Below are 25,034 nucleotides of genomic sequence, written 5' to 3' on the forward strand. Positions count from 1 at the left end.
TAACATAACTAGTATATACTTAGCATCACTGGTCACAGAGAGCAGGAAAAGAGATGCTGTCAATGAAAATCATCAATTTCAAATGCCATGTAACCTGTCCATACCTACTTAGGCCTGTTACAGCTCCTTACTGGAAAGAGAAAGAAAATATATTTGCATCACAGGTCTAACGAGAGCGCATCCCCCAAAGTGGGTTGCACCATTTCACTGAGGAACAAGAACGAGAAGTATCCTAAAATGTGAGTGATACAATATGATAACTAGGTATTTTGTTGCGATCAGAATGAGTGGTTGTGACTGGAGTCTGCTTGTGCAGTTGTAGGCGCAGTGCCCGAAAGGTTTAATAGGCACTAGTATGAATTAGCCAACTGCCATTTGATGAATGCTATGTGTATGAATGGTATAAATGCTATGTGTGTGTTTCATCAAATAAATTGCTTTCAGATGGTGTGAATAGCTTTTTATTGAAAAAATACGCCTCTGTTACTCCTGAAAGACTTCTCTCATAAGTTATCCTTGAGCTGTTCTATAACTAGTAACAATATTTAATTTCATTTTGAAGCCCTTGACGGAATATGTCTTGAAAATCTAAAACTGTGCATTCTATGTGTCACACTGTACGTGCAATTAACTGGGAGATATTTTGAGTAGCCTGTTTTATGACCACACATTTGTAGTTTACGACTGCCATCATAAGCAGTGTTGTGCGTATGTGCTACTTTGCTTTCTTTATTTTCCGTACAAAAGAAAAGCACAATAATAAATATGAGCAGGTCATTGTAGAAAGTCTTTGTTTACACCTTGGCCATTCAGCAGTTGCAAGCAGTGGGAATAATTGTTCTTTGGTGGCTTAAAACAGCTTACACCCAGGGTAACTAAATAAATAAATAAATAAATAAATAAAAAGCTTGGTCACGTCTGCATGGAAGTACACCATGGGCTTCCTTTGGGAGTTACCCTGAACAAGCAGGAACAATAGAACTGGTTTTCTTTGGTATAAAAGTTTTTTTTATTTTCAGTTTCAACATTTTTCTAATGACCCTTGCTTAGGCCACTGAGCCATCCTTATCATTTAAGTTTATTCTCTCTGTCCCTCTCTCTCCGTCTCTCTCTCTCTCTCTGCGTCTCCCAAGTGTAAACAATGCAAGTGAGTGTTAGCAACAGTAAAAATGGCTTCGAAGACACACCAAGCAGAAAACACCGGACAAAACAGATTTAATTCTTTTAAATGCTTAACTTTCGCCACAGGTGGAGACACTGTATGCATATGCAGTATTTAAATAATCATAAAAATTAAACAAAGCATGCCACACATGCCAAAATTTTACATACTATTTCAAGGCAGAAATAATGCAGTGATTACATTTGAGCTACTTTCCTTTTCTTGCTTCGTTAGTAGTCCTGACGCTTCGCATACTTTACTCTTGCTCAGTATTCACACTGATTCATATAAGTGTGCAAACCATGCGTGCATAAACACTGGTAACAGTTGTTTTATATAGCCCCAAGCAAATGTCACTGAACAAAGTACATTTTGCTGTCGGAGAATGTGCTTGGCCTTAAGCAGAGGCACACTGTTGTTTGCATGCACGCTTTTGCATCAGCTGACTGGCTGGAAGTGTACGGCGTGTCATTAAGAAGCTGCCCCACTTTAAGCCAGGTTTGCAGGTGCATTGCAGTTGCTAAGTTTGAACACCTCAGACTGCCCGCACTGGCACGCATGCTGTTTAAAAGGTCCCCGTCTCCATTGGCAGCTCTCCAAGAGCCAAGTAGGAAGGGGCTTCTTTAGTGTTTTGCTCCATGCCTGCTGGCTCATGTGTGAAAAAAAAATTAATGTTTTTCTTATTTTTCTGCTGTTATTCTTTTTTGTATGCTTGTGCATTTAGGTATTGTGTTTGTGTGGAGAAGAATGTTTATTCTTAGTCTCCTTTTTTTCTTCTTTTGCTAGCTCAAATCACTGATTTGTGGCATAGTGATCCGTTTACGTGGTGCCTTGCAGCAGAAACTTGTTCTGTCGCAAAGTGTGATAGCATCTTCTTATCAAAATATTGCAAGTTTCTTGTTGTGCCATTCAGCCCTCATTTTTGGCACACCGTAACCTTTATTTCTTTCTTTGTTTTATTTTTTTTTTCTTTTCAAGCTCTGCAGAGGGTAGACTTTAAAGAGAAGGTTGATGGCAGTACAATACTCTCTCTCTCTCCTTCTTTTTAATAATGGCAATGGGTCTTCTGTTTCTTATGGCTACACAAGGTGTTAAACCTTAGGCAGGAATGCAAGCAGACAAGTACATTACTGAACTCATCTTTAGGACGTTGTTAAACATCTTTCTTTTTCATGTCTTGCTATTTTAGTAAAAATGCACTTCTGACACTTAGAGTGCACTGGGAGCTCACCATTGCACATACCACGCATCTTGGAAACGTCTGGCTTAATGTTACCAACAGCTATAACTGCAGCTAACATGTGGGTGCAGTGTGCATGCTTCGCATTGAGTTTCTGCCATTTGCACTGCGATACCATTTGCGTTTCCTGTTTTTGCCACTCCGTATTTCCTGTCCTGCAAAAAAGTAATAATAATAATAATTTCGACATGTTGACTAACGTAGGGAAATTAGAAGCATATTATATTTAATGACGACATAGAACTGGCCTCATGCTCAAGCTGGTCAAAAGGACACTTGCATAAAGCTTCTTTTGTGCGAGGTTTAGGTTGGACTAACATGGAGATCAAATGCTGCGAAAGGGGGCGTGCATGCTCAAGCTGGTGGTGTGCGAACGCTCATGACGGAATCAGCCTGCTGCTGTCTCATTATTTTCTGGTATTTAACCGTATCACCCTTTATTCTCACAATTGTCAAAGAGGACCTCGCTGCCCTGGACACAATGAGTGCAAATGAAGGTGTCTGCTTGCTTAGTACGTTGCTGTGAACTTGCTTGGCAATGTTAGTAGTCGGCAACAGTAGGATGCCACATTATAGAAACATTAGAGGGAAAAATATTTTGAGCTGTGTTAGTAAATTACCCTTTTATTGGCACTCTTGAGACTTGATCAGCTAGACAAGATGCAAGAACAGACGGTTGGCAACACCATCTTGTAGTTTCTGGACCATCTCGCCTTGCCGTCGTACAATTTGGCAGCTTCTGCTCGTGCCATGTTCATTTTTTATTGGCAAAGATTAATTACATTGTATGCTGAAAAAGCTAAAGACTGAACTTGGCAAGTTTAAAAAAACCTTTATTGAGCCACAAAAGACCAAATACAAAAAAAAAGAAACCTTTAAATTTGTGATGTCGCACTGACATGCCAGCACACTGGGGTTATCGTGTGAAATTCAAAAGATGAAACATTAACTCTCTTTTTTCCTTCTAATAGTCAGCGTATTACCGTAAAATAGGTGGTGTCCAAATCCAAGCTTCAGCGATGGTTTCCACTGAGTAACAAAAACCAATCTTGAAGGCTATGCTTTTGCTGAGTTCACGCACCAGAGGCAATGGCAGAGCCAGAAACACGTCATGTTTCGGACCCCACCTGTTAATGAATATAATGTTTCAAAAGAATGCTTTATCAGTGTAAACTGGTTTAGTGCATCTATTTAGCATCTCTATAAAGGGTCATCCTGGCAAGGTTGCTTCCAGTGTATTAGGATTGCAAATTAGGCATGTTGGCAATGATCCATCTTTAACAGCACTGCCTATGGCAGGGACACGCAAAGAGAATGCATAACATGTCCTGTGTTCTTTTGCTTGTTCCTGTCGCTATTGAAGATGGGTCGCTCCCAGGTTAGCGTGTCGGGGTGCATGTAACAATAGGTGGACAACTTCAAACGCAGGAACAGGCCAAGAAGCTTAGGCTCAAGTTGGAAGGATGGCGGGAGGTGGTGCTTCCCCTCAACTCTGTCCTGCTCTGGAGCCAACCCTACTACCCTGCGTGCATCTTTGGTGCTGTCACCACTGTCTTCGTGTGAGCTTCCATTGTTCACTTAGGACTACAAGCAACTTCTTGTGGGATCTACCCTTTTGTTTCAAACTTTCTTGTTCAACTGCCTAGTATTCTTCCTCCTTTCTTTATTTTGTTTCTTTTATGATAGGTCAAATGACAGTACATAAGGGAGCGGTTACACCAGAAAGTTACTAATAATGAATTTTAATTGTTAAGAAAATGTTAATAGATCTAAGTGAGAACTATTCTATATATATGGGAACAATCTAGAATCATAAGACATTACCTAATATATGTTCATTAATGTGCTTTGGTTTTCAGTAGTGGCTAGGTTGTGTGAAGGTTATTTCAATCATTGCATATACATGGCAGATTTGAATGCAAAAAGAATATAGTTATATATTATAGAATATATAGCAATGCCGAATACCAACTTTATGAATGTCATCAAATGTTTGATACATGCTCGATAGTGTGCAGTCAGAATTAATTGTTTGCACAGGTCATGGTGGTCCTGCTACCTGTGAAAAAGCCCTGAGATATAAATGCGAACAGCATTTGTTGCCCACTTCAGCCATCTTAAGCCTATCCATCTATCGAGCTTCTTACAAAGAACTAGTTGCCCAAGTTGTCTACCAGCTTGGGCTACTTGGTATGTGCTCACGTTTGTGAAGCTGTTGGGGTTGTTCCATTATTGTCATTCCAGCTTTGTGATCAGGAGTCTTTGTCGTGCTGTCATTTTCACGCCTTTTATGATTGACCCAGTGGCATAAGCTAATAGCTTGGGCCACTAGATATGTGATCATGGTGCCATCATGACCATCATATATCATTCCAGCTTTGTCATCCGAGTCATCGTGCTATTCTTGTCACACAGTCATCATGCACTCGTTGTCACACTACCTTCAGGATGCCTTCATAGTAATTTCATTGTTGTAATTCCAGCTTTGTCATGTCATCGTCGTCATACAGGCTTCACAATACAGTTGCCATCATGCCACTGCCACCATACACTCATCGCCATCCCGTTGTCCTAGTACCATTGTTATGCCATTAACGTCATTGCGTCGTCGTCACCCATTCGTTGTCATACTTCTGTTCGGATGCCGTCGTGATTGCAGCATCGTCGACGTTCTAGCTTGGTCATCTGACTCTCGTCATGCCGTCATCATCACATCATTGTCTCCACTCAGTTGTCACCATACCATTGTCATCATGACGTGATTGTCACATTATCATTTTATCATTGGGATCACTTCAGTAACGTCATCCTCTTGTCATTATACTGCCTTCACCGTTCCATCAACGTCAATCCTTTGTCATACAACCATAATCATGCTGTCTGCATTCAGTCGTGATTATGCAGCTGTTGTTATCATTGCGTTGCTGTCAGACAGTCGCTATCATGCCGCCGTTGTCATACTGTTGTCATCATGGTCATGCAATCGTCGTCCCTCTAGCTCTCGTCATGCAGTCTTTGTGATGCAGTTGTTGTCATTCCAGTGTCGTCACACTCATCATAATCCCATTGGCCTCATATTGTTTTCATGCCATCATCGTCATCATTGCATAGTCATGCATTCGTCCTCATGCTGTCATTATGGCGTCATGTCATCATACTATTGTCGCCATGACATTGTCATCATGTTGTTGTTATCATCTCTTCAGTAACGTCATCCCGTTGTCGTTATGCCACCTTCGTTGATGCATCGACGTTATTCCTTCTCTTAATTCTATCGTAATCGTACTTTCGTCATTAAATCGTGATATGAACTGTTGCATGTATTTGCTATCATACTGTTGTCGTCATGTCGTTGTGCCATTGCCATCATTCCTTCATCATCGCGCTATCATTGTCATGCCATTATCGTCATGACATCGTCGTTATACCATCATTATCATTTAGGAATCATTACATCAATGTCATTTCTTTTTCGTCATGCAGCCACAGTCATGGGCAACGTTGGCAAGCAAATGCCATAGCAAAGTGGGATGATAGTGGAGTATGTCGCATACAGCCAAAGCAACAGTAGTCCCAAAATGACTACTACGGATGTTAAGTAAATGTGACTTCAGAAGTGTGGTGCGCTGCTGCATTGTTCGAACGCTAATTGCATTACCATCAACAGTCGTGGTAAGATGAGTGCTGCCGTAACTTTTTATGGCAGTTTGCTAGGCTTATTGGGCTAAGGCTTGATTTCACTTGTTATACTTGCAGCACGTTTGTGATGTTTACAGCTCTTCAAAACAGAACATTACATGAAATGCGAAAACAGCGCAAGCGCCAGTTCTATTTCATGTTGTGTTCTGTCTCAAGTGCTGTAACTATATTGCAGAATTTAAGTGTTTGCTGTATGTCGTAAAAGCTTTGCTCTTTGAAATAGGGACACTTTGGACATTTTGCAACATTATTCTATCACTTTAGCTTGATCAATGCTTGCCTTTGCTGTCTTTAAGCAGTGTCGTCTGTTTAGTATTAAGGCCATTTGGCACTCACATTTTGAAGAGCAATGCAGGTGTGGTTTTATAGACAGAGGCTTTCGGTTGAAAGATAAATTTTTTCCTTTCGGTCTCGGTCAAGAATCCTGTAAAATGTTTATTTTAGGCTACAGGCTTAATATAGCAGATATCTCGACTTTCTTGCCATTTTATGCATTCTCAGTAATTTAGTTGTCAGGTTTATTACCAATAGGCTCCACTGCAGCTTAACAATTAGGGGCTTTTTTTTGGGAATCTGTCTGGAATTTACAAAATTCTTCAATAATAAGCAACACACTGGCAAGCCTATTATTTACAGGATTTGCATGCACATTGCTTTGCTTCCTCCCAGATTGATGCATTTGAAGAAGAAAGTAGATGTCGTGCTTTGCATGCAGTTAAGGGCAGGGACTGTACGTGATTAGATTTTAGCCTGCTACATGTCTGCCAGAAAGAGGGGGCTAATGATGGAGAGGCTGCTTGGCTTTCCCATCTCCTCACGCTCGCCTACACCAACCTTGCATCAAGGTTTCTTCTTACACACTGTCGCCTTTTCTGCTCAGCATAATGGGATCAAATATGATAAAACAAAGACCAATTTGAAACACTGCAAAGTTTCAAGACATTGTGTTCAACTTCTTGTGCACCGTACAGTCACCGACAAAATTGTACGGACCAAGGAATCGGAGAAAAAGCTTCATATCTCCGCAGCCTTACAGCGGGGCCTGGTGTTCGCATTTCCAGCCGCTGCTAGTATATATGAACAACATAGTGATGTCCAGTTTTACGGACTACTATTATGGGCTGCTCGGAAATTCAACATTTTTATGAGATCCCGTGGTCCATAAACTTTTGTAGTTGACTGTACATGCAAAAAAAAGAAAATAATTAGATTCATATGCAGAAATGAACAGGCTGCCAGACAAAAAATTTTCTTCAAGATATTTTGGGTACATGCAGTGTAAGCAACAAAAATGAATATGAACAGTCGCTGAACAAAGCAAGCTTCAGTCCCAAGCCAATGTTTTGACAAGGGAATTGCCCTGCCAAAGGCAAGTCCCCTTGTTGAAACGTTGGCTCTATGCTAATGCTTCCTTTGTTTTCTTACTGTTAATCACAAACAAGATTAGAGCATTTAATATTAAGTTCTATAGGGAGTATGGAGCACAACTTTCGGATTTTATTTCTATCCTTACTGCCTACACACAGCTGTGTGCTCAAATGTAGTTAATAAATTCATGCTTATACAATAAGCTTCTGTTAACAGACTCCAGTTAATTTTCATTTTCTGGTTAATTCGATCCTAGATGAAGCTCCTGGCCATTGCCTATACATTTCTATGGGCCCAAACTAAATATTTCGGATCTAAAATTTGCCGTCACTGGATAATTCGAACTTGCATAGTCAGCATGCACGCGTCTCACCCTACTGGTGACCCAGCGGCTGCAGTGTTGGTCTTCACAGCACTGGAGGACAGTGAATGTGTTGAAAGCTTGTTACCTCCTGCCAAAAACACCTAATTTTGGCCTGCCTAGTAAGATTTTCAAGCGAAAGGCGTAGCTCACAATGAATGATTACAGTAATTACCCAATTATAACACACACCTTTTTTTTCCCCAAGAAAATTGGTCCGACAATTGCCTGCGTGGTACGATCGGATACAAAACCAATACCGCATTCAGAACAGCCTACCATCAGAACCAGCCTAGCCATCGCAAGGTTGGGGCAGAAGTTCTGACATGGCATGACAAGGATGATACACCACTTTCAGTTTTTAATTACGAAAGCTCATTCAAAAGATAAACTATTTTGCATGCTAAGGTAATGGCAACAAGTCGCACGTCACATATTTTTTGGCGTTCTGGAGAACTGTATGCTTCACAGTATGAACTAGCAAAATGGTGTCTATGTGGGCCACCATCCTGTTTGCAGTTATTGTGGAGTCGTTTGAGAAATGCAGGATGTCAAATGCACAATGGGGGGCAGTACATAGAAAAAGAGTTTATGGGTTCATAGAAAGCAATGAAGTGCTGTCTTAACAGTAGCGATATTGGGCATTAAGTGTAAATTTTGCTTTCCGTTAAAAATGAAGTTTGCTGGTTTCATCCTTTTCTGATTGCCAGAAACGAAGGCAGTAAAAGAAGTGGTGCATGTTAAGTTTACACTTTTAGTACTTCTGTCATTTCTATGTCAGTTTTCTACATTGAACCCATGAAAAGCAGGTGCACATATGATTGAGCCCTGTTAGAATCTGGAAAATACTGCCAGATGAATCACCAGTATGTATTTCGTCATTTGCTTTTTCCTGTCTTTTTCCAACTTGGCCTGCTAGATAATTAGATCAATTTTGTTGATCATGTCAGGGTTGGATTAATGGAAGTCAGTTGCATAAATGCAAGATGTGCATTGAATGATTGTGCAGCTTGCTGTGGTATCTGGAGCCATCCCTGCTGACCACATTCTCACTGATCGGCATGCTGGCATGCCTGCTTGACTATCTGGTCCCACTGCTGCTTGCCCAGCTTTGCAGTCCAGACAAATGGTGAGAGTGCACCATTTCTATTGCTTTCTCCCTCTGCCTTCTTTTATTTCCTTGTGGTAGTCCAGTAAATTTCAAAAATTTAATGTAACACTCGTTTTGTTCAAACAGCACCTATTTGCATTCAAGCGTGCTAAGGCTTCTGCTGATGCCATTCCTGCCTGTTGTTATAGGCAAAGAATGAAGAGCAAGCCTATATTTACAATTCTCTTATACAAGTTCACTCTGTGTTGGGCTTAGCTGTGGCCGGCACTGGGGCATTGGTCAATCGAGAAACTCGTGCATAAAAAAAATGATTGGTGAATACAAGCCATGCCGTATAGAATAAATTTCTGTCAGAGAAAACTGGTACCATTTATTAGACAGTTTCAGTTTAGCATACGCAGCTCTAGCGTATGCCAAGCAGCGCACATTTTTTTACAGTTTAGTTGGCCTGCGAGATCTTCGGATTTCAGAGGCCATATGCCGTTGTTGCGACTATCTCCCGACTGTTGCGATAGGTGGCGCTGACATCTCGAATGTTTCTTTCGTTAGGCTTCCACTCGTTTGAAACGAGAAGCGATCTCGAAAACGCCACAAGGTTATCAATAATACTCTGTCGTCGAAGTGGCCTGAGACTAAGCGACAGCCATTTACACAGTCATTTGCTACGAACGAAGTGCATTTTACAAAAGCAGCGCCAAATTCAATTCGAAGCGGGCAGCCGGGACCGTCACCATGTTTCACACAAACCACGCAAAGACGCGAACGCTAAATCTAATAAACAGTGTTCGTATGCTATACGCTATGGGTTGTTTAGCATTCTGCGCATGTGCAGTGACGACCCACTATTTCATAGCGTACGCAATGGTATAGCGTACGCTAAACTAAAACTGTCTGCTAGCACATATGAGGACGTTTGTTACTGCTAGAAATGTGCAAATTTTTATGCTTTTATGTATTAACATTTTATTTTAAGATGTATGAATAATTTTATTAATTGTAATAATTGCCCAGACAATTTTTGAGAATTATAATGTATAACTTCAAAGAATCATATCAAAGAACATGAATGAAAGCAATAATTTCTATTTTTAATAAATGTAGTGTGAATTAAAAAATCGTAAATATACGAAATATGCACCTGGTTCATATTTCCCAACTTTTGCAAATCAGATCACGAAAAAAAATAATAAGATTTGCAGCTGTCAATACTCTGTGGAAAATCAGTAGCTTTGTAAATGTGAAAACAAATGCACAGGGATCACATGTTTTTAATCTTTGTAGCAGGCGCCTGGTTTGTTTTGTAATGCATTCTTCAGGCTTGCAAAGCAATGGTTGTCAAGTCAGGAAGCACGCAGAAGCCTCCTCATACCTGATTATTGCATTCAATCAACTTTTCTATGCAAGCAAGGTGGTTGAGTGCGCATTCAACTGGCACTGGAGCCTCCACATGCTTTGTTCAGTTCCTGTACGGTGCTTTACAGCGATTTGGAGTGTCAGGGAATATTGTGCAGTAATGAATAAGGGCACTTGTATACGCGGTGTTAAAAAATGTAAGAGATTTAACAGCTGCTCCATCTTCAGTCAGAGATCGGGCTGAAATCGACTGCATGCTATTCTGTGAGTGAAAACCCCACACAACGGGAAGGATTGCTCATAATAATTTGTACTTGCACTGTAGAATCACTGATGTATAAAAGCAACGCATGACGCGGAAAAATAAGTTGTACTTAATATTAGTTGGACACAATTATCAAAATAACATGCACTCATGAGCATCTACCATTGTTTGAGACATTGTTAACACAATCTATACCTCAGTTCGGAAAGTTGGCAAACCGAGAGGAGCTTCTGTGTCTTCACTGCTGCTGTCATTTAAAAATTATGCAACCGAGTTGACCAAGGTGCAAATATTGCATCTCTTTATTGGGGAAGTGCTAGGAGCGCTGGAGGCTAGTTTTGGTGATACCTCCAGTCAAAGTTTTATTTTTGCAGAATCCCTAATCTGCCCAAAAATTGCCAAATCTGACAAGCAGTTAAATTTCATTCGTCATTTCAGATGGTGCACGATATTGCTAGTAAAACAGTTCTAATGAAAATGTTTAACGTTGCATAGAAAAACTGTCATTCGCATTGATTGGTTCGTATTGGGGCAGTAACAAAAGAGTTAAGTGTCGAAGCTATTACTGACTATACTGTGGATTCACTAAGGTCTGTTCTTTTCTCTCGCACTTCCCCAGGACCAGTCAGCACGAACGCCAGCTGCACGACATATGCCTTGACATGGCGCATGCATGGCACTCGGTGCTCAATGCCTGTGCATCCATCAAGAAGGCAAAGCAGGACAAACCCAAGGCGGTGCGTTATCTATAGCCATGCTCTCTGTGCTTCAGAATGGTTGAAATTTGATCATGTTGATGTGTGATCTTCGATTTTCGTACCGCCGAAGGAACACAGCTACTGAAGAAGTAAGAAGGGGTTGCATTTCAACTTCCTTTTGTCCTTCTGTTAATCCCATCTTACGAACATTGATCTCTGCACTTCTCGGGGCCTGTCTTCCTTTGAATGTAGGCTTGTGACCTTGGTGTTCCTTCTCCTTGTCTGTAACTAACTGTCAAAGCTTTCGCATTTAGCGTGAGATCAAAAAGAGGTTGACAGAGACAAAAAATTTCTGCTGGACCTGTCTCGTGGTGAGTGTAAAGGTTGATGCGATTAGCATTGAAGCAACATGGCAACACGCTGTATTGCCATTGCCTAAACATGTCATGTATGAAACGTGTATGTACGCTTCCCTCTAGACATGCAGTGCCATTTGGCAGTGTCGTGCCAAAGTCTATGCGTGGCTTGTATGTGAATATACAGTAGAAGCTCGTTGATACGACCCTATTGAAATTTGCCGGAGCCAAAATTTGCAGTCGAGAACACAAAAAATCACCCAGTACTTTTTTACCGGTTCGTATGTTCCCGAAAAACACGATCTTTTGACACCAACGTTCAGTACATCATCAAATTGTGATCATATGATGCGTCTTGTGGCCAATAGATCCCATGTAAACAAGGGGAAGTGCAAGGCACATCCCATCGAGAACAGTAGCTGCCCGCTGCAGCAGCTTCCCCGCAATACTACTCGCCCACCCAGCTCACGTGAAAATGCCGGTGCACACTCAGTTTTCTATTCCGTACAAGAAAATCGTCTCCTGGGTCATCGCATACCGCATTCACAGCTATCGCCACCAACCCTATTGCAATAAGCATCTTCACCCATCTGTTCCACAGCGTGTGGGGCATAGTGCCGTTGGAAACGTACTGCACACTTTTAATAGCCAACAACCCAAATGCACTGGTGTTCCTTGCTGCCTGCAGTGCGAAGTGAACATCATGTTTCGCTCTGGTGGCTGCATAGGCATTGTAGTCCAGCGTCGCCTCACCAGCTCGATATTGTTTTGGTTTCCCGTCACCATCTTGAAACACTATGCAATAGGAAAACAAAAATGTGCGTCTCGGTTCGTTCTGGGCCCCACCAGCTAGCTCCATGCGTGTCGGCGTCTCGTGCTTCAACAATTTGTTCTGTGTGAGCACATCAAAACTTCCCATCAAAATTGCTTGCTCGAAGAAGTTGCTGACCCAGGCCGTATTCGAGGAGCCCAAACGTAAGCTTGCTGAAGTAACAAAAACGACAGAGCACATCTCAAGCCTCACCCGCTCAGTGCGTGTCCGCATCTTGTGTCACAGTGATTTGCGCAATGCTTCGCATAATGTAGATGTTGACAACACTTGTCTACCAAATTTATTACAGACTTCGGACGGCACGTCTTCTGGGTTTAGGAAATTTTTTTCTCACATCTTTATCCAAAACGAATGAACAAGGTTCTACTGTGTATTTGGAAAAGATTAACTTAATATGTATTATGTGGGTTCAATAGTACCGGAAAAAATTATTTTTTTTTTAAGAGTGGCACATAGTTTGCGCGTTTGTGGCTCATAATCAATGACCTAAGTTGGCATGAAAGATCATTGAAGACCGGCACATACGCCATAGGACATACCCGGTGTCCCAAATTGGCATGAAAGAGGTTCAGTGAAGAGCGGCACATAACCAATGGCACCTACCTTGCGACCCAAGTTGCGCCATAAAACCCGATTAATAATCACCATCATCCCACAGTTGGCTTTGAACCTAGTTCCCTTATTGCAGCAGCTCGATGCTCAACCAATTCAACCATGGACTACCCAGTGGCCCAACTTAGCTTGAAAGAGGTTAGGTATGGGCATACATTCATACATACATACCACAAATTGGGTGAAGTTCCGAACGAATGTTAATCACATTAAAGCGCTTAAGTTCTATCCTTGTCTCTGTCTGCATATTTTCACGCTGAAACTAAGTATGCTACCTTACCCACTTCACCAGCTTATCCATCCTGTCAGAGCTTTGGTTTGCCCCGATTGGGATTTTAGAAGAGTTTCTCTTATTTTCATCATTGCATGACCTGGCACATCTTCTTGTAAGTCAAGCGTGCTGTAGACACAAGCTGCTGAGCGCAGAGTTGAAAGCTAAAAAAAAAGCTTATGGACGGTGTAGATAGATACTTCTTGTTAGATTACTCTGCACTCATGGCTGCGATACAGGGTGACTCAGTTCATGCTAGATGCATCATCGTCATCATCAGCCTATTTTATGTCCACTGTAGGACGAAGGGCTCTCGCTGCGATCTCCAATTTCCCTTGTCCTGGGCCAAGTGATTCCAACTTGTCCCTGCGAATTTCCTAATTTCATCACCCCACCTAGTTTTCTGCCGTTCTCGACTGCAGTTCCCTTCTCTTGGCACCCATTCTGTAACTCTGATGGTCCAGAGGTTAGCTATCTTATGCATTACATGGCCTGCCCAGCTCCATTTTTCTCTCTTAATGTCAATTAGAGTATCGGCTATCCCCATTTGATCTCTGACCCACACCACGCTCTTCCTGTCTCTTCTCGTTACGCCTAACATTCTTTGTTCCATCGCTGTTTGTGCGGTCCTTGTTCTCGAGCTTCTTTGTCCACTAGGTACAGTGCGGTCCACTGTTAAAGGGAACACTTTAATGTGCGGCTCTCACTTTGTTGGTGCTGCAGCTGCATGTATGTGCTGAAGCTATGTCAATGCACTGCACCAGTGTGTAGAAAGGTGCCATCGTCGCCAACCAGAAGTCATCTGCTGCAAAGCGGGGTGATTGTACACTTGCCTGAGGGAAAAATTTGCACGGGATTGACATTCCTGTGTTCCCTTTAACAGTGGACCGCACTGTACATAGTCACTGTAAACTTAACATATATGAAGTATTGCCTGTGTTCGGCTGCATTGTTATCCTAGAAACGTAGTTTCTTATCGTAATTTTTTTCTTCGTCCGATTTTTCGGACTCCCTAGGGGCCGTGAAAGTGTCCGCAAAATCGGGCAGTCCGAAAAAAATTAATACACGTCTTTTACTGCCCCCAAAGGCTCAAATCACCATAGGCACGTCAGAAATAGCTCTGAAGGCCTGCCAGTACAATTATTAGGTGTGTCGGTGCTCATGGTGTGACCGGAGATGGCGGGTGCACGCAAGTAAATTAAGGAATACATACTGTGCCTTGTGACAATAACCTCTTCCCGCCCTTGGTATGCTTCACTGCGTAACACTGCTATATTGAGGTGAAGCTGAATTTCAGGAACGGGCATTATACAACACGCCATGCTTTCCGATCTTCGAAGCCATTGGCGAGGATTGCAAAGGCAGAGTCAGTGCCATTGCTGAGGGCGGCGAATTCTTCCAGTGAAAAACACCGTATCGAACAGTAAGAAGCTTAGTAGTGAATGCCGAAGCAGGTAGGCCTAGCAAAGAGTCCGTAAAATCAGAGGGTGAAGGGTCTTTGCGTCCAAAATTTCAAACGCCCTTGTGCATTAACTCTGAAAGGTATGTGGCAGTGCAGTAAAGGTAGCCAAATTATCAGGCGCCCGGAAACTCTGTTGTTAATTGCACAAAACAAAAGAGTTCATTTAAATAGAATTGCTGTTTAAATGGAATAGCATTGCTTCTTTTATATCTAGTTGCTGCAGAAAGAAAGGAACCTAGAATTAAAATTTTCTTAGTTTTGGGCAAATAGAACTAAAGGTGAAGCTAAAAACAAAGCAAGCCAATCCTGGTGCTTCCTTGGTACACGCATTATTTAAAATTTTCCTCCTCTTGTTTGCTCTGCACCCTGTGCTCAACTGGCCCCTTGGGAATCTGTTTTCCTTGTGACCAAACTGCAGCGAGCTTTAACATCTACAGTGAGAGGATGCCACCTACGGATTGGTTTTCAATCAATTGATCGTCATCATATGAGATTTAATTAAACATTCTAAAGCAAACACCTGGCATGTGAGAGATGTCATAATGGAAGGACTCCAGATTAATTTTCGTAAACTGGAAGTTCTTTAAACGGGAGACACTGGTCCCAAATAATTTTCTTCTTTTTTTAGTTTTTGAGTTAATGTGACAAAACTTAGTAGTCTGGTTCAGTTTTTCATGCTGATTTCAAAAATGCAATTACATTTTCTGTAGTTAATTATTTTTAGAGATAATTAATATGAACTATTGTTTGTAGGTACATTAACAGAAAAACTACTTTTTGAGATTTACTATTGGCACATGCTTGGAAACTGCAAAACATAGGGCACACAGGAAGAGGAGTACTTTTCTGATATGATAATTTTAATTACCCTATAGTAGTTTGAATTTCATGTTGCAAACATGGCCACTTGATGCACCAGTTTAAGGCGAAATTAAATGTTTCCAGAAACCTAATTAAAAGTTCACTCCTGCCCCTGTGTGCTCTACAGACGCAGCTACACGACACAACAAAAATTGCATCTCTAGCTGCTCTGAAGGCAGAGATATAGCGTTCGGAATTTTGCTAGCGAACCAAAATATTTATTCTCAGAAAATAAGAAAAACTAAATACAGCAGTAGTTGTAGTCCAGCACCTGTGTATGTCCTTTTCATGTGTGCCTGAACGTGTCATATTTAACTGCGCTTCTTCAATATCATGGCTCACCAACTAGCCCTGCAGTATCTGTTAAATAAATAAGCTCATTTTTAGTAAACAGGAACACAAAATGGGGGAGTCTTTGCGATTCCACTGTGATCAGTAGGCACCAAGAACGTAGTCTTTGTGGTTGCAGTCGCTGCGATCGGAAATGTAGTACAGCTGCTGCAGGTCGCAGAAAAAACTTTTTCTTGACGCATCCGTTGGCACAAATTCAGCTCGCAGCTGTGATATAAAACAGTATTACGACTAAAATACAGATCCAGGACACATGAAGATTTCCAAGGACATGCATCGGTCACTGTAGAATCCAAAAACAGAATTTAAAGAAAATCGATTTTTCCACAGTTTTATTGGTCGTTGAGACCCGTGTTCGTCCCTAATCTACACATAAACCCACGTAAATGAGTGTACTCTTACATTCTGTCTTCCTGAAATGGGGCTGCCATGGCCAGGAACTGAACCCATGATCTTGTACATAGCAGGGGGGCAGAGCCTGCACAATCAAATCGCATCGAGGATGCGATTTACACTTTTATGTGAAATCGGACAGGGATTCTCTGTGATGTAGGAAGGTCGCAGAATGACGCAGCTACGGAGAATAAAACATACTTTGAGTACCATAGAACCCCATTGATATGTTCTTAAAGAGACCATGGGGAAAAAAAAAAACACCAGCCAGGAAGACGTAACCGTGAGAAAGGGCACAAATCGCCACAGCACAACGTCGGAAACAGTCCGAGCGCTGCCAGTGCAGTTATTAGATGTCTCGGTGCTTGTGCTGTGACCAGGAATGGCACATGCACATATGTATAATTGAAGGACACGTATAATGTTCCATGGCAGCGGCCTCGAGCACAATAGTTTGTGTGCTTCACTGCATAACACGGTTCCACTGCGCCAAAGCTGACTAAAGAGAACCAGCAATTCTGAAATGCTAATACGGCCCTTGCAGGCCCCAAAATAAAAGTAGTTCGTTACACGGCAGGATTGGCTCAATGAGCATGTTTCCCAGTAGGTTTTAATCTGTGTGAACTTTTTCAGACGCTTCGCCTACTACTCTATTCATCATGCTTTCTCCCAATGTTTGTGCAGTGCCTGGCTTGTGCAACTTGGTTCATTTATTGCAAACTTCAGTTGCTTGTTGCAACAAATTGGTCACTTGTTGCAATGAATTAGCAGCTTGTTGCAACGAATTCCTTGTTTTCTGCAACGAATCAGTCTCTTGTTGCAACATGCGAGAGCGAATTTCTTGCTGCTACTATATTTGTGTGGCAGCCACTTTCATATACAACATAATATGCGGGAACATTGCAGAATGGCACTGTATCAAATGGGAGCATAATACATAGGAGTTGATGGGATAAAGGTCAGGACCACAAAAACACGACGTAGCAGCCAGGAAAACGCAACAGCAAGGAACGTATCAATGGAGTTCCAGTGTATTCAATTTTCAGCAGCCCAAAAAGTTAACAAGTATTGCGGTTATGTATTTCATAGCTGCAGAGTTTCCAAAACTTACTAAAGCAGCCATGATCCATATTTGTCCTTCTTTTGTACTTGGTGTGACTACTTGGGAAGTTAGCATTAGTACCATATTTCGAGAACAGCATCTTGTATTTCTTTCAAGACATGATTGCCGCGAATGAAACTCCTGGGAAATGGAATATTCGTTACTCTATCCTTGAGGCTTCATCTAAATTGCATGGGGATTGAATGCAGCTTAAGTATTGAGTAAAGCTATGATCCAAAGTGCATTCCCTCTGCTCACAGCTGACTATTTAGGCTGCAGTGCCACTATGTAGTGCATAGCTTCCCTTGTTACTTGTGCTTAATCTCATTGTTACTTGTTTAAAATAAGAACGGTGCAAGAAACAGGGACGAACGAAGATGGGCACACACATTTGTCCCTGCTTCTCATTCTGATCTTATTTCAAACATGAAATACCAACATCCCCAAGTCTCTGCTGCTCATTGTTACTTTTTTTTGTAAGACATCACCTAGTGCATAAGTGAGCACAACGTAGTTCTGCTTCATTGTCTTCTTTGTGCTGTGTGCAGTATGTGGTGGCGGTGCTGATCTCTCTCCTTGTGGTGGCGTGGATTGGGAATGCTTTTGACAACCTCTTCCTCACTTATCTCATTGGTGAGAATGCGGTGCAGATTTTTTTCATCCTATGTGTCACTTTCCATCAGTGGCTTGCTTAAGTGCTTGTCTGCAATGCTTCTGTGAGACAGCGTCTAAGTTCTGATGTTGGTTGGCTTTGGATTGGCCTGAAGTAGCCATTGTGTTGTGTACTCTTTTCTTGCGCCGTAAATGTTGCTGAAAAATTGAAAATTGTCTTTATATTGCCCATAAAACAAAAGTGGAAAGTATCACAGTCTAAAAGCTGCAAAACTGTAGCTTGGGCGTGCCTGAGGCCCAGCATAATTAAATATGCATAGCATAGAAACAAAAACTCGGTTAACAGTCAAATCAACATTGCCATACAGTGGCCGCTCTTTAAATGGAACCTCAAGGAGTTACTTTTACTGAGAGACATTGAAGAGAGCATTGCATGAATACAAAACCAACCAACCATGAGGATTGTGTTCCACTTAAGCAGCAGTTCCGTTTAAGCGATTTCCTTTTATCGAGATGCTACTGTACATTCATACAGGATTGCAGTCAGTTCAAGGAGCAATCACAAAACTAAATGTTTGAAATGTTTCAATATCTGAAAATAGTATCAGAAAATCGAAAAGGTTATGCATATAAGATAAAATAAATGAAAGAATCAAATGAAAGTTTCAAGAACTCCAGTTCTTCCAACGTGTGAAGCAGTGGAGTTCTAAAACTAAATTGAAGCATATTTGCTTTTGTTATGTTGAAAATTAAATGTGCTGCGCATTTCTTGCAGTTATTGTTTGCTGGCACTGTAGTCACATGTGGCAGCAAAAGTAGTGTAACAGTGTCTATGCACTGTATTATGCTCACAGAAGTCAGTGCCACTTCTGGGAGTTGTCTGCTGCATAACTGAGTACTTCCAGACTTGCTGGAGAAGTAAAATTGTGCATGCACGCGTTTTCATTTTCTATACGACAGTGGGCCACGTTCTGCAAAGTGGGGATGTGTGTTAATCTCAAATTTTGCTTTGAGAGAGCATCTTCACAGCAGTGCATTCTTATTGGCAAGATGCTGCATTGTGCTTCAGTAGTACAATAGTGAGAACAATAAAGACTGTGCTACCGTGGACAGATGAAGTTGCAATCATGATAATATAAAGTTAAGAACACTACTTATGAGTAATAACATGGCATAATTTTACACTGCTGCACATTCATTCACCAAAGATGTAGGCCACGAATTAAGTGTGCAAGTCACTAAAGCCATGGCACTATCACACTAAGTGGTGAAAGTAGAAACTAAAGGGTATGTTCTAGTTAGCCCTAACTTAATCACATCTCATTTGGCTGCAGTAGAACATAAAAACTAATATTTTTTCTGGAGTTTTGCTTTGTATCAATTGGTGTGTGTGGGGGGGGGGGGGGGGGTTCTTTTCGTAAAATGTTTGATAGTTGTATGCAGCTGTTTGCTTGGGTTATGTAGTGAACTGTTTGCCTTTTCAAAGGTTGTATTGAGGAGCATGAGATATATGCAAAAATATACTGCAGTTGACAATGCACTTTATTGTAGGGGATATTTTCATTTTCTATGCAGTCTTAATACTACAGTACTGTGTTTCACATATACAAAATTAGTATGTTAAGTTTGCTAGTACTTACCACTGTTATAGAATCGAGTAAGTGCCATGCATGCGATTTGATGTCATTAGATGCAATATTTGATAATGCATGTACTGTCGAATGCCTCTACAATGAAATGACCTGTATAACGAAAGGTTATGTCCTGGCCAAATTCCTATCTTTCAAATGTATTGTGAACATCTCTACAACAAAGACTAAATTTGCCTGTACAATGAAGGAATTTAGGCCTCCCCGACGACTGATTTGTTGTTTGAAAACAAATGCCATGCAGCAATACCACCACTGCCCTTAGCACATGCCACTGAGCTGTGCTCTGCGCTAATGGCAGCGCTAGCAATGCACTTGACAAGCATGACAAACAGACTTGCTGCTGTGCTCTGTGAATCTCGCAAGTGGTATGCTTGTAATGTAGCTGCAGGCAGCGACGGCTGGCCAATACGTCCCAGTTGATCACAATGTGATGGTATAATCGTAACTGGCGACTGACTTCGATTTCAAAGCTATCTATTATAGAAAGCACATGAATGTCACCAAAGGCAACAGTGATGGAGAGCCAGCAACAAACCAAGAGCTTTGGCAGCAAGGGTGGCGTTGGCAGATGTGCAACATTACCTTGCGTCACTCCCGTGTTTTGTAAAGGAGCATGCCGTGAACCACTAAGTTTGGTTGCATTTGTACATTCTGTCAGATGGAAGTTTCACAAAAAGTTATGGACTTCATTCGTGAATTCATGTTAAATAAAGCTTTTCTCTTGTTGACCTTGTTGAGTCTGCTCTATTGTGACCGATGCGGTGTGCAATCTTGTCAGCGGAGTGACCTGTGCAAGGATTTTGGAGGTCCCAAGCACTTCATTGTTGAAGACATATCACTGTAGTTAATGCGGCTCTGGAACATGGTTTTATAGAATGACTCCAACTTATTGCTTTAAGGTGCAAACAGTATCTCTAGAAAGTATTAATAACCTACATTAAAGTTGAGTTTGCATTTCTCAGACCCCCCCCCCCCCCACTTCATCCTATGCCTTAAAAAAAGAAAGCATACTTCAATTGATGTTGAATCGAAAGCTGAAACTCTTGAAGCAAAGTGATGCAACAAGTCTGATAATCCCTGGTTTGTGAAGGAATGTTTCTTTCGCTTAAGTATGTCAATAAGTCAATTAATTTGGTACATACTTAATTGCAATCTAAATATTGTGTGCTCGACATAGGACAAGAATAAACAGTGCTATACGTGTTGAAAGACTGCAGTGGCCTTTGAGGCCATTGAGGCTAACCTTTGAGGCCATTGGATTCACCCAGAGTGGGCCCACATGATACTCTAATGTGACATTTATTGCGTGACAACCCTTTCTGTGGCAACCCCTAGTTCCAGGGTCCCATATTGCCAGCCCACTGTGATGTCAACGTTACATTGCAACAGTTTTCTCGTAATGGTTCCTTTCTCTCGTGCCTTGCAGTGCTCTTCCTTGCAATGATTCCGGGCATGAAGCACCATGGCATTTTCAAGAAGTACTTCTCAGCGACTGTCCTCACCATCAGGAATGTCATTGCAGACAAGGTGAAGAAGAACTAATCTTGTACAACCACTCTGCGGCTGAAAGCATTATTAAGCACAAGTTGCAAAAAGGTGAGTACGTAAACTGCAAGGCTTGCACTTTGGCAACTGGCATTTTCATAAACAATGTATATGCAGACGACGTGAATTACTGTCAACGTCCAATTTTTCGGACTCCCTAGAGGCAGCGAAAATGTCCAAAAAATCGGGCAGTCCGAAAAAATGAATGCATGCCTTTTACCGCCCCAAGGGCTGAAATTGCCACAGGCATGTCCGAAATAGCTCTGAAGGCCTGTCGGTACACTTTTAAGCGTATCAGTGCTCGTACTGTGACCCGTGACAATTGCCCCTTCCCACTCCTGGTACGCTTCACCACATAACATTGCTGTAATGAGGCGAAAAACTTTTGAAAACCAGCATTAGTCAATGCGTCATGCTTTCCGAGCTTCGAAGCCATTGGCGAGGATTACAAAGGTGCATTCGGTGCCATTGCTAACAGCAGCGAATCGTTTTAATGAAAAATATGGCACCGAACAGCTAGAAGCTTGGCAGTGAACTAAGTACGGCTAGGCTTAGTGTTGCCGCGGTGGTGGCTACAGCTGCCAGCGGATCCGCATGCGAGAGCGTGGGTTCGAGGCAGCAAGATAATAAATATGACGGCAGTGATGGCTTAGATCAACGCTGTTTTGGACCTGCAGTAATGGCAAAAGGTTGTAAAATCAGATGGCAAAGGGTTTCTGGATCCAAAATTTCAGACATTCTTATGCATTCACTCTATAGGTACCGTGGCAGTGTTGCGAAGACAACTGAATTATCGGGCATGTCCAAAAAATTGGGCATCTGGAACTCGTTCGTTGACTGTAATTCGACCCCGATGGGATCGACAAAATTCGTCGAATAATTTGGCTGGTCAAATTAAACAAAAGATGGAAAGCACACCGCTGAATCAATTGGAAGTATTTGCCCTGATTCTAAGACGCCCCTGAATCAAACATGCACCCACTTTTTATGGGTTGAGAGCAGAAAATTAATGCAGGAAGGATATTAAGAGACCTAAACAAAGAACTCAAATATGCACCCGATTTATTAGCAAAAGAAAAAAAGAACATAGCATGCCTTCAATCCTGCCAATAAAAAAAATGAAACCAGCAAACTTTACCTCCACAGAAAGGAAAGTTATTTATGTAATGTTCGTCGTCTTCACTCTTGGACAGTATTTTATGGCTGTCTATAAAGAACCATAGATTGAAGTCTTCTGTACAATCCAAGGTGTGTTTGATATTCTGCATTTATCAAACGACTCTGCAACAATCTGAAATGGGATGAGGGCCCCCTGTCTAGACTAATCACTTGACTAGTTCGTCCTGCAACGCATGCAATTTGGAATGCCAAGAACATGTAACGCAACTTGTTGCCACTCACTTAACATGTAAAATTACTTATTGTTTGAATGTGCTTTTGTAATCAGACTGAAGGTGGCGCATTGATGCCATCGTGCTATGCGAGAACTACTTCTGTTGCCATCCGTGGTTGCTATCTTGTGATGGCATTGGTGATAATGCTGACTATACTTCCTTTGATGGTAGACTGTTGCGAACACTACAAATGGGGTGTTGGTTTCGTATTGAATTGCACCACGCAAGCAATCTTTGGCCAAACATTCTTAAAAAAAAAGTGCGCGTAAGAATATAGCAAATGCTGTAATAATTTATTGTGAGCTACCGTTTATGCTTCAACATCTTCCTGGGGCAAGCTGAAAATAGGCGCTTTTGATGGGAGTTAATGTATTTTCAATGCATTGACTGTACCCTAATCGCTGCCAATACAAACACTGCCACTATTGTAAACGCCATTGGGGTCAGGCGCCTCTGTGCTGACCAGACAAGTTTGGATAAACCAGTGTAGGGGCCGGGGGTCGTGGCCTCGAAGTCTGGCATCAGACAGAGGGTCACTCTCTAGCCTATGCCGCTGGGGCGTCTCGTGACAGATAGCTGGCCTACGCTGCTGGGGCGTCACATGGAGACTAAAGCAGGCCCACGCCATCATCCAAGCTTACTTGATGAGGGTTGCTTCTTTAGTGAAGAGGATTAGGAGTGCAACAGAGGGTTTATTTACATTGGAAAGGCAAACTTATTTACATAGAACAAGCGGTACTCGTACTGGCTGGAGCACGGAGCGCATTACATCATTCTCGTAGCATGAGCCTGCAAGTCAGAGGCTACATCTTTCTGGCGAGGACACATCAGAGCATGTCAGCTCACCAGAGCACACTAACACACTCCAGGTAACATTGTAGCTCGTAGTCACCTAGAGGGCGAGAGTACGCACGATCACTCCTGCATCTTTCTTCACGGAACGCCATCGGAGAAAATCTCCCCGGGCAGACAATGCTCACTGTCCCATAGAAAGAAGGGTATGCTCGAAGACGGGGGTGTCACGCTTGGCACCATTTGCGTATCTTGACTCCTGGTAAGGCCCCGACAGTAACGAAGCGATTCTTCACAGTGGAGCAGGAGAGGCTGGTAGGTCCCTCCCCCACTGGCCGATCATAACATTGGTGAAGGCCAATTGACATAACGAAAAGTTTAAACCCACAGAAATGTATGGGCATCAGTGGGGCCTTCAGTCGGGATCGAATTATCTTACCGGAGTCGAACTAATGGAAGTCTATTCTACTAGATTTAATATGCAGTCCACGCCCATGACAATGGATCTGCATACAACATACTGTGAGATATAGCAAACTATTCTTCTCTCTTGCTCTGCCTATATTATCAATGCAATCGATCCCAATTTTAACGGACCCAGCTGTAACAGGCTATTGGCTACAACAGCCAAATTTTTGAGAATTTTGTCTAGATGGTGCAAGTACAATATACTTTGATGCGGCAATGTGTGCACGGAGTAGTGCAGTGCACTTAGCTACTTCCGGCCAGTTGTGGAATTTGCAAAAATGCACATTGCGAATACACTAGCAGCAAGCTTGCTGCAACGGCATACCTCGGTGGTAGAAACGCCTCGGTGGCAGAGAGTTATTGTGTCAACCATGCAAGCAGACCACTGCCACCCACAGGTGTCTGCCCAGGACTGAACAAGCACCGAGGGTGTTGCTAGGCCTAACCTGCTTTGAAGAGAAGCCATAGCTGAGGCACTTAGAAAGCAACTGCCGACAATCGCAAAATGCACTGTTTTGTGAACACTTTATTTCTCACTGCGTCAATTCACACAAAAAGGAAGTTATGCTGCTATTTGCAGCGTCCAGACTGCGAGGCATGTGATGCGCTCGAGTAGTCTTGCATGCAGTGCAGCGGTGACTAGACGCGGCTTGCCTTGTACCGCGGCTCTCATTCGTGCTACAGCTTTGACAGTGGTCGTCTCTTTTCCCGAAAGATAAAATTACGACATCAGTTTATACTACCGGCCACTGTTTTGTGTGAAGAACAAACTGTAGTCAATGCTTCGTGTCGTAGGCAACGCGCTGGCTGACTGGCTCCCCGCTCCTGTGCTGGCTGTTAATCTTGCTTTTGTGCAGATGCATGCAGAAGAACCTCGTTTGTGTGTTTTGGAAGATAATGCAAGAAAAATGTGCTAACCGAGAATACATGCAATCCGAAATCGCAAAAAGCTTTGGCAGGCATAGCTGTAGTTGACATCTATGTAATGTGAAGCATTGCGCGAATCCTTGCTCCTCAAGACGCTGACGCATGTTGTAGTTTTAGTGGATTCGGCAAGCTTTTGTTTGTGCCCCT

At 42.2% G+C, this 25,034-nt stretch overlaps 1 protein-coding gene across 1 annotated transcript in view; it reads left to right on the forward strand.

Annotated features, from left to right (window-relative positions):
* Positions 1-25,034, forward strand: part of Arl6IP1 (ADP-ribosylation factor-like 6 interacting protein 1) — a 35,248-nt gene that overhangs the window by 888 nt on the left and 9,326 nt on the right. The window contains exons 2-6 of the mRNA XM_075685810.1: positions 3,831-3,961; positions 8,840-8,959; positions 11,179-11,296; positions 18,046-18,130; positions 21,188-21,357. Coding sequence (XP_075541925.1) covers positions 3,831-3,961; positions 8,840-8,959; positions 11,179-11,296; positions 18,046-18,130; positions 21,188-21,303 — 570 coding nt within the window. The 3' untranslated portion in view covers positions 21,304-21,357. The remainder of the gene's footprint in view (positions 1-3,830; positions 3,962-8,839; positions 8,960-11,178; positions 11,297-18,045; positions 18,131-21,187; positions 21,358-25,034) is intronic.

This window comes from Dermacentor variabilis, chromosome 3, assembly GCF_050947875.1.
Source record: "Dermacentor variabilis isolate Ectoservices chromosome 3, ASM5094787v1, whole genome shotgun sequence".
Lineage (NCBI taxonomy): Eukaryota > Metazoa > Arthropoda > Arachnida > Ixodida > Ixodidae > Dermacentor > Dermacentor variabilis.